Source organism: Halichoerus grypus, chromosome 7, assembly GCF_964656455.1.
Source record: "Halichoerus grypus chromosome 7, mHalGry1.hap1.1, whole genome shotgun sequence".
Lineage (NCBI taxonomy): Eukaryota > Metazoa > Chordata > Mammalia > Carnivora > Phocidae > Halichoerus > Halichoerus grypus.
In genome coordinates, this window is record NC_135718.1 from 135,334,060 (window position 1) to 135,347,215 (window position 13,156).

Sequence of the window (13,156 nt, forward strand, 5' to 3'; positions counted from 1 at the left end):
GTCCTGGTTCCCTAGCTTGTCTGCCTTCTCTCCACCTTTCAGAATTTTCGTTCATCCTTTCATTTTCTTTTTAAAAATATATATTATGTCTAGTGTTTTTATTTGGTGTTTCTTAGTGAGAGAAATAAGGAAATGGAAGTTCCATTTTATTTTTTATTTTTTTATTTTATTTTATTTTTTTAAATTTAAATTCATTTAACATATAATGTGTTAATTGTTTCAGGAGTACAGGTCTGTGATTCATCAGTCTTATATAATACCCAGTGCTCATTATAACACATACCCTCCCCATTGTCCATCACCCAGTTACCCCATCCCTCCACCCCCTTCCCCTCCAGCAACGCTGTTTGTTTCCTATGCTTAAGAGTCTCTTATGGTTTGTCTCCCTCTCTGGTTTCATCTTGTTTCATTTTGTCCTCTCTTCCCCTATGATCCTCTGCCTTGTTTCTTAAATTCCACATACCAGCGAGATCATATGATAATTGTCCACAGCAGAGTTTTATTTTTTTTATTTTTTAATTTTTTTTAAAAGATTTTATTTATTTGTTTGACAGAGAAAGACACAGCGAGAGAGGGAACACAAGCAGGGGGAGTGGGAGAGGGAGAAGCAGGCTTCCCGCTGAGCAAGGACCCCGATGAGGGGCTCAATCCCAGGACCCTGAGATCATGACCTGAGCTGAAGGCAGATGCTTAATGACTGAGCCACCCAGGCACCCCCACAGCAGAGTTTTAAAAACAACATTTTTACATAGTTCAAAGCACTGTAGTTAATATTGCTCCATATTCTTTCAGTGAATAGAAATATGTATGAGAAACTGTTATAAGTGAATAATGCAAAAACAAGCTTACATTTTCTATATATTCTCATTTTGATTAAGCACCATTTCCATAATCTTACCAGTAATTCTTCTAATGTCAATCTTTACCTTAAATAAACATACTATGAGATATCTCATTGTGATACTCTGGTATCAGAGTAGTGAAAATAAAACAGCGTTCAGAAATTTTGCAACAGGATATAACCATATTATATTAATAAAATATTATACAAATATTTTATAATTTAAAATAAAATGTAAAGTAAAAGTGAAATATAAAAATATATGAACTAAAAATAACTACATCATGACTTGGAAAAAAGTATATAGTTAATTACCATCATAATGCCAGTATAATTAATCCAACAACTGTGAGGTCTTAGTTATTTTTTTCTGAGATCTGAAGTAAATGATGGTTGCCATGTTTCTTATAAAAGTAGGAAAACAAAATATTTTTTTATTTCACATGTTTAGTGGTATAATTTTATTTTAGAAGATTTAAAAATGTTTGTGATTAAATTTAGCTAGTTTTTTTTCTGCAGTTTTAGCCTTTCATATGTGAAAGCTTTTTTTAAATGTCAATTTTCATTGCTAGCCAATTGATAGATTTGTGTTTATCCTAAAGAACCATGGGGTAGTCACAATAGATTATCTTAATTATAATAGTGTTACAATTGTTTATTACATTATAAACTTTAACTTTTTTTAGGTACAGTGAAGGTGAAATTCGATTTAACTTAATGGCCATTGTGTCTGACAGAAAAATGATATATGAACAGAAGATAGCGGAGTTACAAAGACAACTTGCTGAGGTTTGTGACCATGTTTTTAGGTGCAAAGTTCTAGTTTAGTTGTCTCAGGGAAAGTATTCTCTCTCTCTCTCTCTCTGTCTTTGTTCTTTCTCTTTCTTTATTCTTTCTTTGTTTCTTTCTCTTTGTTCTTTTTCATTTCCTTCCTTCCTCCCTCCCTCCCTCTCTCTCTCTCTTTCTCTCTCTCTCTCTCTCTCTCCCTCCCTCCCTTCCTCCCTTCTTGATTTAATTAAGTGTCCTGAGTGATGATTAAGAGAATACACTCTGGAGTCAGGCTCCCTAGATTTAGCTCCTGGCTTTGCCACTTAGTGGATGTATGAATTGGAATATACTTCTTTGTGCTTCAGTTTCTTTCATTCTTTCTTTCTTTCTTTCCTTTCTTTCTTTCTTTCTTTCTTTCTTTTTTTCTTTCTCTCTCTCTCTTTCTCTCTCTCTCTTTCTCTCTCTTTCCTTCCTTCCTTTCCTTTCCTTTCCCTCTCTCTTTCTCTCTCTCTTTCTTTTTTGAGAGAGAGAGCAAGCACGTTTGCGTGCAAGTGGTAGCAGGGCAGGGAGAAGGAGAGAGAATCTTAAGCAAGCTCCATGCAGAGCATGGAGCCCACGAGGGGCTTCATCTCATGACCCTGAGATCATGACCTGAACCTAAGTCAAGAGTCAGTCGCTTAACTGACTGAGCCACCCAGGAGCTCCTGCCCCTGTGCTTCAGTTTCTTAATGAAAAATGAAGTTAATAGTATTTACCTTAGAAAGCTGTTGTGAGGGTTAACTGAGATAATATATGTAAGCCACTTAAAACAGACTGACAAATATTACATGCTAAGTAAGTGTTAGCAATTAACTATTTAATTTCATTATTATAATTAAGCAAGTTAGAATATATTTCTCACAGAATTAATTGGGTACATTTAGATTTACATGTAATATTTACTAGTCTATGTAATTGATTGTTTTTTTGTAGTAAATATGATTGGAGAAGATAATTAGTAATAGTCCCTTTTTTACATTCCTTTGATGACATTTTCTTAATAGCATATTTAAGCATATTTATTTTATAGCTAAGCAAAAGATTGTAGCAATATAGTGTTTTGCAGTATAGGTTTTTTTTAGATAAAAATTCATATGTGTTATTGTAGAACATGGAAATATGGGAGGTACTACTTAGGGCTTTTGTCCTTTAATATTGCAGTTAGACTGGTATTCTGTCACCAATATTAAGAGTAAAATTTGAAAATAATTGTACTGTGTTTATCATTTTAAAATATTTTGGACTCAAGCCTCAATCATTAGGGTATGCTGTTCCTTTTTCTTTACCCTAAGGAGGAACCCATGGATACAGACCAGGGTAATAATATGTTAAGTGCTATTCAGTCAGAGGTTGCCAAAAACCAGATGCTTATTGAAGAAGAAGTACAGAAACTAAAAAGATATAAGGTATGTTTTCTTTTTTTTTTGTTCCTTTGTTTTAATATAGAGTAGTATATTTTGACATGAAGGTATGTTGAATATTTGATTTTTTCCCCCATCATTTACTAGTTTTCAGAATAATGAGTTGGTTTCTTGGCACCCCACAAAGGTAACTAGGAGGTCTCTTTCTTTTTAATTTTTTTTGAAGTATCATTATGAACAAATTTTTAACCTATTTGATGTTTCAGTTCATTGCAATTAATGATGATCAAATTGTCTTATCTTTGGCCATTAGGATCCACTTCAAGTCCTAAGTCCTTCTGATATGATTCTCTTCATCTTTGATAGCTTCCTTGATTTCCAGTATGACAAGATGGTTCAGACTCATCTTGTCCATTTTCTACTTCAGACTTGGATTAGCCATTTTTTTCAAGAAGCCCTGGGTTCTTTTGTTGGGAAATCTTATTTAGAAACCACTATTTGGATGCTCAGTGATACTGATTAGTCATTATGTCTAGGCCTTTTCAGAGCTAAGAAATACATTTTTGTTTGCTTCTTATTTTAGTTTTGAAGAGAAAATAGAATGTGAATTTGTACAATGTGAATTCAGTCTTCAAATTTAGAATTAAAGGGCTTGGGGCACCTTACTGGCTCAGTCAGTAGAGCATGCGACTCTTGATCTCAGGGTCACGAATTCAAGCCCCATGTTGGGCGTGGAACCTACTGAAAAAAAAAAAAAGAAAGAATTAAAGGGCTTTATACTTGAAGTTAACCATTTGCATCTCTTCTCTTAAGCTGTGTGAGTTTGGAAATGGTAGTTATGTCATTTCTCATGTGTATCATAGTAGAAAAAGCATTGTTATTCATTTGAAGCTCAGTTGAAGGCAAGGATCGTCCTTTTTTCTTTTTTATTGCTCACCAAAGCATTAGCATAGTGCTTTGTATCATACTTAACAGCCAATAAATGACTGTTAAATAAAATAAATGAACCTTGAACTGGTACGGTTTCTTCAGTTGGAAATGGTAGGGGCTGGCTCCAGAGTATTCCAAGTTAATGGAGATAGGAAAGTAAGGGATGAAAGCTTGAATATTAATCTTCCATTTTATGTGGTATACAAAAATAACTAGCCATCACTTATATATTCTTAATGCAGGGTTATTTCATCACGAAGTTTTAATATTAGCCTAAAATAAAACACAAATTAAGTTTTCAGAATCTTTACCTGCTACATTGCTTGAAAATGCTTGTTCAAGAAGGTGAAATGATTCTCTTACTGCTATAAAATGAACATGTGTTAAGATTTTATTTAATTCATTAATTAATTGAAGGAACCTGTAGTCACAACTAGTTCAAACGAGAAGTTAAAGCAGCTCAAGTTTATATGAAGTAAAGGAATGTTGAAATGAATTTACTGAAGATGGAAACTGTTTTTTTTCTATGGGAGAAGGGAAGTAAATTGAACCTCTACCAGACAGAGTATTTAATAGCTCAATGGCAGTGAAAAACTAGAATCACGTAACTTGGGAGGGGTGCTCTAGACAATGCATAGTTTTCACTTGAAGCACAGATCTTTCCCTATAGTCTATCTTCTTCATTAAAAGTTATTCAAAGAAAGATTATTCTTGATCACAAAATAAAGCTGGTTTCATTAGGCGTGGCCTGATTATTTGCATAGTTGTAGTAAGAGTATTAATTTATCATGTGGGCTTCTTAAATTTACTTTCATCTTAAGTTTTCGTAAATAATTTTAGACTTTTAAAAGTGTTATTTGCTAAGCCAAGAGTAGGAAGCCACACCCAAGAAACTCTCACATGTTTTATTGTATTAGTCTTTATTCTCCGTGGGGATGGAATCTCATTATTTCTAATATTTTTTCTTATGAGAATGGAAGGTTTTCTCCCATTTCTATTTTGAGTTGGATGCAAAGATCAAAATATCAGAAACTTAGTGGAAATGTAAAGTTAGCGTGGTTTGATATTTGTTTTATTTTCAGATCGAAAATATCAGAAGGAAGCATAATTACCTGCCTTTCATTATGGAATTATTAAAGACTTTAGCAGAACACCAACAGTTAATACCACTAGTAGAAAAGGTAAGTATTTTACTGATGAATACTTAGATTTAGATTCCCCCAAAACAAGATGTTTTTTTGGTTTGAGTAGAGATAAAATTTGTTGAAGCAGTCCTATTTTAATTTTTTTTGCATTTATCTATTGTTGTATATTCTAGATGAGCATTAGTTCAACCTGATATTTTTTTTAGTTCAGCCTGATATAAAATCAAAATAAGGAATTGTCCCATTGCTTTAGCCTTCCCAAATCCTTAGTGTTAAGAACTTAGGTTGTACCTAATATTAGAATAAAATTTAAAATTTTTCCTGTCTTTAAGCTGAAAGCAAAATTTTTTTAAAGATTTTATTTATTTATTTGAGAGAGAGAAGTGGGGAGGGGCAGAGGAAAAGGGAGAGAGAATCTCAAGCAGACTCCATGCTGAGTGTAGAGCCTGATGCGTGGGGCTTGATCTCATGACCCTGAGCTTATGACCTGAGCCGAAAGCAAGAGTCGGACACTTAACCGACTGAGCCACCCAGGCGCCCCTAAGTTGAAAGCAACTTTTTAATGTTAACAGTTGAAATAATAGATTCCTTATTATTTAATTTAGGAAAAATTTGAATTATCATAGAATTTAAAACTAGAATGGACATTGAAGGGGGAAAAAATAACTATAGCCTAGACTAATAAATGGGTTTTTTAATTCATTCCTAAGCTAGTATTCTTTCTGCCAAAGAAAAGCTCACATAGGTTTGTGAAAAATTCTGATTTCTAAGATTTTTTTTCTTCAGTATAAGACACTTAAATATTAATTGCACAATTGCAATACAGTTAAATTGTTTTTAAGTTTATATTGTAAATCAGTGTTTCTGAAAGTGACCATCACTGGATACTCTTTAAAATACATGTTACCTGGCCCCTCCCCAGATATTCTGATATAGGGGAAGGAATCTTTAATAAGTTACCCCAAGTGACTCTAATGCAGCTGGTTTGTGTACCACATTTTGAGGAACACTTTGAGAAGATACTACTAGGCAAATAAAAGTTTGGACCATTAACTTAAGAGCAGAGTACATGGTAGGTATGTGTTTTTATTAATTTTAAAGTTTCTGAAGCAAAGATACATTTCAACCCAGCCTTTTTATATCATCATAAATAATAGGAAATGAGAATTAAGGTTTTTGTGTATACCTTATTATCCAGATCCTGAAACGTGTGCTTCTGCTTTTAGCACTAAGTGCACAAATTATTGCAGAAAACTGCTAAGTCTTCTCTTTTCCATACAGATTTTCTGTTCATGTATCCCATGGTGTTATTCTAAGATGGGAAACTGATTTTAAAAGTTTTAGATGAACAATTAGGGTTCTGTGATTCTCAGAAGTTCCTAGATACTGTGTTCTTTGTATGAAACACTATGAAATATTTCTCTATTAAAAATATTAAAATAATAATATACTGTTGTGTTAAATCATATGATCTGTTGCATCAGATTTTAACTATAGCTAAATATTACTAAAGGCCAAATGTTATTAGAGAAATTTAAAATATATGTATTTTCCTTTAAAATTGGTCTGTGAATAAACTTTTTGGTGCAAATTAGGAAAACGACCGTTCTTGTTTGATTTTGATGACAATATATCCCCAGATATTTTTGAAAGCATAGTTGGAGAACAGGCATTGAACTGTAATTTCTTACTTCACATTTTGGACACAGGGTGGCAGTATATGAATGCCTGGTGTTAGTGGGACACCAGCTCAGTGTGTTCTTGTGTTTACACCTTTTTTTTGAAGGGATAGTTATTGATCTACTTTTGCCTATTTCTTCAGACTACTCTTTGATTCATAATATTGCATAAGCAATATTGAGGTTACATTTATTCCTTGTGTATATACAATATCTGTTATCCCCTAAGGAATTCCCTTAAAGGAATCATTCTGTTATCCCCTAAGGAATATTCCCTAAGGAATATAAGGAATTCAGATGCATTATTTGATTAAAATTTTTGAAATTTTAAAATTATTCATCAAACATTTATCTAGCTGTAAGTATATTGCAGGACTTCTTAAAGTCTATAGATACATGTATAACTAAGATATACTCTTCTCTCTTAAGCAGTTCATGATATAGTTGGGGAAAGGAATAAATAATTATAGTATTGTGCTGAATAGGATTGTTCTGATAAGTGCCAGAATCAATACATGCTGAAAGTCCTGGGGGAGCACAGGGTGGCTCCTTAATAGCCTTATGCCACTTGAAGTTTCACATCCATAAAATTTTAAATCTGTGGTTAGAATCAAATGCTTATTCTCTACCAATAAATCAGCTTCCTTAAGCATAAATGTATTTTGTTCATCTCATTTTGAAAAAAAGAAATCATTATATCATATTGAATATTACTTTCTGCAGATAAACATGTTACAAATGAAAAAACAATAATGATGAGATTTTATAATTATATACAATACAAAGGCTTTAATAGTGATAATTGCTTAATAGTAATACTTCTAAGAAAAATAACATGTAGAATTCAGAAATGCATAAGTTGAAATTACTAAGAAATTAATAAGTTTAACTGTTCCTCCCCCGACCCCTCAGTCCCCTATGCCAAGGGAAAGTAGAATAAAGGAACAAAGTATAAAAGAGGTAGAAAGAACCAAAGAGGAAAGATGTGGCTACTCTTGGCAGTGGTGTAAATGCCAACCCTGTCCAGGATCAGATCTCTGAGTAACTGAGGTAGTTGGTTAGAGCCTGTGATGGCATGAAAGTATTTGAATTTGAACATCTTTTTATTTTACAGAATAATAAAGAAAAGATCAAGACTTTGATTCTCCTGAGGGCGTATGGCTATAATGAATTAGGTTAAGATCTTACCTTTTATAAGTATTTTTGTTATATGAGGCTTCTACTACTTTCTGAGGAGTTGAATATACATTATGTAATACCTGCTTGGGAAATAACTTAAAAATACATAGCTATAAAACTTCTTGTGCCCTATACCAAATCTATTTCTTAACATATAAAATCAGCTAGATGAAGATTTCATTTGTGAAACTTTTACTGAGTTCAGGTATACTTAGTAAAATTCTTTTAATATTTTTATCTTAACCTAGTAATTCTGGATCATTGTCTATCCCAGGTTTTTAATAATCACCAATAACCTACCATAATATAAAATCATAGAATCAGTTGCTATGGGATTCAAAGCACCTTCAAAATACTGAATTTTGTCCACATTTTACTAAGACATTATAATTCAGTTGGTAATAATCTTTAGGACTGGGGCGCCTGGGTGGCTCAGTCGGTTAAGCGTCTGCCTTCAGCTCAGGTCATGGTCCCAGGGTAGTGGGATGGAGCCCCGCATCAGGCTCCCTGCTCGGCGGGAAGCCTGCTTCTCCCTCTCCCACTCCCCTTGCTTGTGTTCCCTCTCTCGCTGTGTCTTTCTCTGTCAAATAAATAAATAAAATCTTTAAAAAATAATAATAATCTTTAGAACTTACTTTTTCTATTCCTTAATAGAAATAAGGTAGAAGAATAGTTGGTATTCACAATAATATCTACATTGATATCTGTGATTACAGAATTACCTGATTTGAGTCAATGATTTTTGATGTTTCATTGACATACTGTATAGAAGGTAACAATGTACCTTTTTTCCATGCTATGTAGAAACGTAATATTGTTTTTTATTTATAGCAAAGGCTGAACAGAATACAGGCTTTTGGTTTTAGATTGCTGGTGTGAATTTAGCTGGTGCTTTTAGGCAAGTTATTTGTTTATAGTTTCCATTTCTTCATCTATAAATTAGGAATCATACCTACTTCACATTCTTGAGGACTAAATATCTATAAAGTACATAAATAAGTGCTCAATAAATGGTGGTAATTATTTTTAACTTATTTCACTTATTCTTAACTTTATCTGAATTATATAGTTTAATAAATGTATGTACACTCTCTGTATTAGATGTCTGCTCATTTAATTATATTGTAAAATTTATGTCATAAACCAGTAAGTTTATTTTTGTTAATTCTACTAAACATTCTGTATATTCAGAGTATATTCAGAGATCAATATGGGAAAAGTACATATTTTTATTTCAAATTATATCTGAAATTAAATTGTATTTTTATTATTTGGAAACAGAACTTCTTTGTTAAAAATCATATACATATCAAATTATAAATTATGCTAACTAAAGATGTTCATGTAAGCAATTTTATTTTATATGGTACATATAATATTTTGCCTTAATATATTCTAAGGCATAGCACTTTATCATATAGTTGTATAATTATACTACCTAATACATTATAAAAATATTGTAGTTCTAATTACCCTATTTTTTAATCTAAGGAAGTTTTTATTCTTAGTTGTATGATAACAAAACTCTATTTGTTCCTTTCTGATTCAAGTGCCATAGTGGAAAGAACATTATATTCTAGTACTCTAAAATCTTATTTCTCAAAGTGTCATCTGAGGACCAGTGGAATTGGTATCCCCTAAAAATTTGTTAGAAATTTAGAATCTCAGGCTTTTTATTGAATCAGCATTATAGCAGGGTCCCCAGGTCATTGGTCTGTACATTGAAAAGCACCACTATAGAACAGGTGTCTTTTGACCTTTTGAGGTTCTATTTTATACTAGCTGTGTGACTTTTGTCAAGTTTGATATCTATAAGCTGTCTTTCTCATCTGCTGAAAAATAGAATTACTGGGTTCAAGCTATATAATTGTTATGAGGATCAAATGAAATAAGGTAAGAGAGCATTTTTTAAAAAAGTTCTATAAGGGGGCGCCTGGCTGGCTCAGTCGGTTAAGCGGCTGCCTTCGGCTCAGGTCATGATCCCAGAGTCCTGGGATCGAGCCCCGCATCGGGCTCCTTGCTCGGCGGGAAGCCTGCTTCTCCCTCTCCCACTCCCCCTGCTTGTGTTCCTGCTCTCGCTATCTCTCTCTCTGTCAAATAAATAAATAAAATCTTTAAAAAAAAAAAAAAAAAAAAAAGTTCTATAAGTAATGTTTCTTAATACTACAGATATGTGATCCTTTACTGATATTCTGTTAAACTCATTCAAACATGCAGAAACTAATATAAGATTTTTCTTATACTCAATTTGAATGAGAAATGGGCACATATGTAAATATATCGTTTTGAAGTATTTATGAATGAGTATGACTTTGTGGCATGAGTAATTATGTATATTTAAATTATTACAATTATAATAATATATTTCAACTGCAGATAAGAAAGAACTGTAAACCAAACATGATCCTTTTTTACTGAGGGCAAAACATAACTATAATTTGTCCAGCAGTAGTTTGTTGCAAGTCTTGAGTTATGAAAGATAATACTCTAGAAATCTTGAAAACAATGCATTTCAAGCCTTTTAGCTTAAGAATGCCCACTTACACACATTTTAACGTGATCTAAAATGGACTTTTAAGATTTTATAGAATACTATCTTTAACTTCTAGGCAAAAGAAAAACAGAATGCAAAGAAAGCACAGGAAACCAAATGAAGAAGATGCTTTGGGATGTATACACATTTCTGCTTCTGCACTTATTTTCATGGAAACCATTAAGTATAAAGAACTTTGAGCATCATCCTAATTGACTCAATGCACGTTTGGCAATAGTACCAGTCTGTCTTGTCTTTAATGCATGGATTCTTTCCCTACCTGCATCATGTGCATGTAGTGCATATTAAATAAAAGTGATATTCAGAGTGCTTGCCCAAATTCCATTATTTGACATTGGATCTGAGAACTTCTGCTGTTGGTTCTGTGGATATATACTATCATAATGAACCTAGGAATTACACAAATGTTATTCTCTACTTGTAATTGTTATAATTAATCTCTCAATCTTTTAGCTCAGTTACATGCTTAAAATTTATGAATGTCAGATCTTGATTAAATTAGATCTCTTGTTTCTCCTCATCATTAATGAAAAAAATCAGTATTTGTGTATGATATCTAAACATTTTGAGGATTTTAAAACTGAATTTTATCTTGAGAAAGTATGGTTTTAATGCAGATCATTTGAAAAAGACAAAAGTATAGTTTCTAGTGATTTTTATTGCTGCCAGTAGAAAAAGTAATAAACATTCAGTTTATTTTAGCAGACTTTCTTTAAGTGTTTGGGGTTATTTGTTATTAGAATTATTTCAGGAAGGTGTGAGTATTATGCTTCAAAGCAGAATTTCAGGTTAAGAACAAATGAAAGATCTTAAAAGATTTTTGGTGTTACTGTCAGTCTGGCAACATTTTTTAGGCTGCTAAGCTGTATCTTTATAAAAAATCAGATGTTTGACAATTTAGGCTATCTGCTTTTTTAAAAAAATAGGATGTGGTGGTGGAGGATTCTTCTATGCCAATTTGAATGAAATTGGTAGAGCCCAATAGTTTCAAGAACCATGTACAGTTCACTCACAATGGAATTTTTAAAATTACTTTTGGGAGTTGCTTTGTTTTTTTTTTTAATTTTATGAAATAATTGTATTCTTGCTCCTAATCTTCTCCAAGTTAAACTTTAAAGGAGATTTTATGGAACTTCTTTTTATAAAGGAAATTATCTAGTTTTTTTTTCTTACTAGATTCATTTCTGAAATTGATACATGACTTTTTTTTTTAACAGTTTATTATGGAAAAGTTTAAACATACATAGAGCGACTGCTTATTCATCTTCTAGCTTCAAACACATGAATTTTTTAAGGATTATTTTAAAACTTACTACATTGTGGTATTATTAAATAACTAATGTGAAAAAATCTGGTGGGAAATTGAGTAGAAAAATTAATGAAATATTTTTCATACATAATTTTAGATGAAGGTAATAAAGAATTTGTAGTTTTTCATTTGTGGGTAAATGTATTTTGCTCTGGATACAATAGTAATTATGGAGTGCTTTCAAAGCCATGATACAATTTTAAAAAGTGATTTCTTAAGGATTATTTTAGGCTCATCTTGATCTCATGCAATTATTTCAACTTAATTTATATACTCTGTTTTGTTTTGTTTTTTTAAGATTTTTTTAGTTTGGAGTGATCTCTACACCCAACGTGGGGCTTGAACTCACAATGCCGAGATCAAAAGTTGCACACTCTACTGAGTGAGCCAGCCAGGTGCCCTTATATACCCATTTCATAGAGGCTTAAATTTTGTAAAGCAATACAAGGAATATTATAGTCAGTAGTATCCAGTCATCAAGACAGTGTGACACTAGCATAAGGATCAACAACAAATCGATCAGTGGAACAGAAGAGAAATCCTATAAATAAATCCACATTTATGTGGTTACTTGATTTTTGACAAAGGTCGCAAAGCAATCCAACAGAAAAAGAAAGTCTTTTCAATAAATGAGGCCAGAACAGCTAAACCTCCATGTGGAAAAAAAATGAACCAAGACCTTCCTCACAAAAATGAATTTGAGATGGATCATTGACCTTCATTTAATAGCTAAAGTACAAAGGTTTTTAGAGGAAAACATAGGTGAATATCTTTGTGACTTGAGTGTAGCCAAAGGTTTCTTAGGTCACAGAAAGCAATAACCATAAAAGATCCAAAATCTGTTTATAAAAATTAAAAACTTGTCATTGAAAGATGCTTTTAATAAGAATAACCAGTATCAAATGACATTAAAAATAGCTTTATAAAACTGTGTTAATGGGTATAAGGATATTTTCTTATAATCTAATTCTAATAAAATTCTTTGATAGGAATTTCCATAGCTTAAGAATGGCTTATTTTATCTGCTTCTTCTTTGGATAATTGTAAATGCATTGTGATCCTTCATGATAATGTTTGCCAGTGAATAAAGAAATATGACTTGTCTTTGTCTGGGTCTTGGTCATGAAGCTGGTGGGTAGAGAAAATGGATGAATGAAGAACAATCCAGAAATATATGTTAGTTATGTGGGAAGTTTTTTCTTTTTTAAAAAGGTGTATTGAAAGGAGTATTTAAAAGAAAGTCTCCTTTGTTCATTTCACTTTTGCCCTTTCTTTTCTGAAATCTCATTTAATGCTTGGATAGGTGAAGGCACTTCCATTCTGTTTTGTGCCTTTTAAAATAACTAGCCGA

General features: G+C 32.2%; 1 protein-coding gene across 6 annotated transcripts in view; it reads left to right on the top strand.

The window, feature by feature from the left end:
• UCHL5 (ubiquitin C-terminal hydrolase L5) overlaps positions 1 to 12,909 on the top strand; it is an 82,662-nt gene extending 69,753 nt beyond the window's left edge. For 4 of the 6 annotated variants that reach the window (XM_036084185.2, XM_036084179.2, XM_036084181.2 and 1 more), the window contains 4 exons: positions 1,528 to 1,630; positions 2,941 to 3,054; positions 5,022 to 5,120; positions 10,552 to 12,909. In XM_036084185.2, coding sequence (XP_035940078.1) covers positions 1,528 to 1,630; positions 2,941 to 3,054; positions 5,022 to 5,120; positions 10,552 to 10,596 — 361 coding nt within the window. In that variant the 3' untranslated portion in view covers positions 10,597 to 12,909. The remainder of the gene's footprint in view (positions 1 to 1,527; positions 1,631 to 2,940; positions 3,055 to 5,021; positions 5,121 to 10,551) is intronic. The other 2 variants (XM_078078350.1, XM_036084183.2) reach the window with 1 other exon arrangement.
• Positions 12,910 to 13,156: the final 247 nt, after the last annotated feature.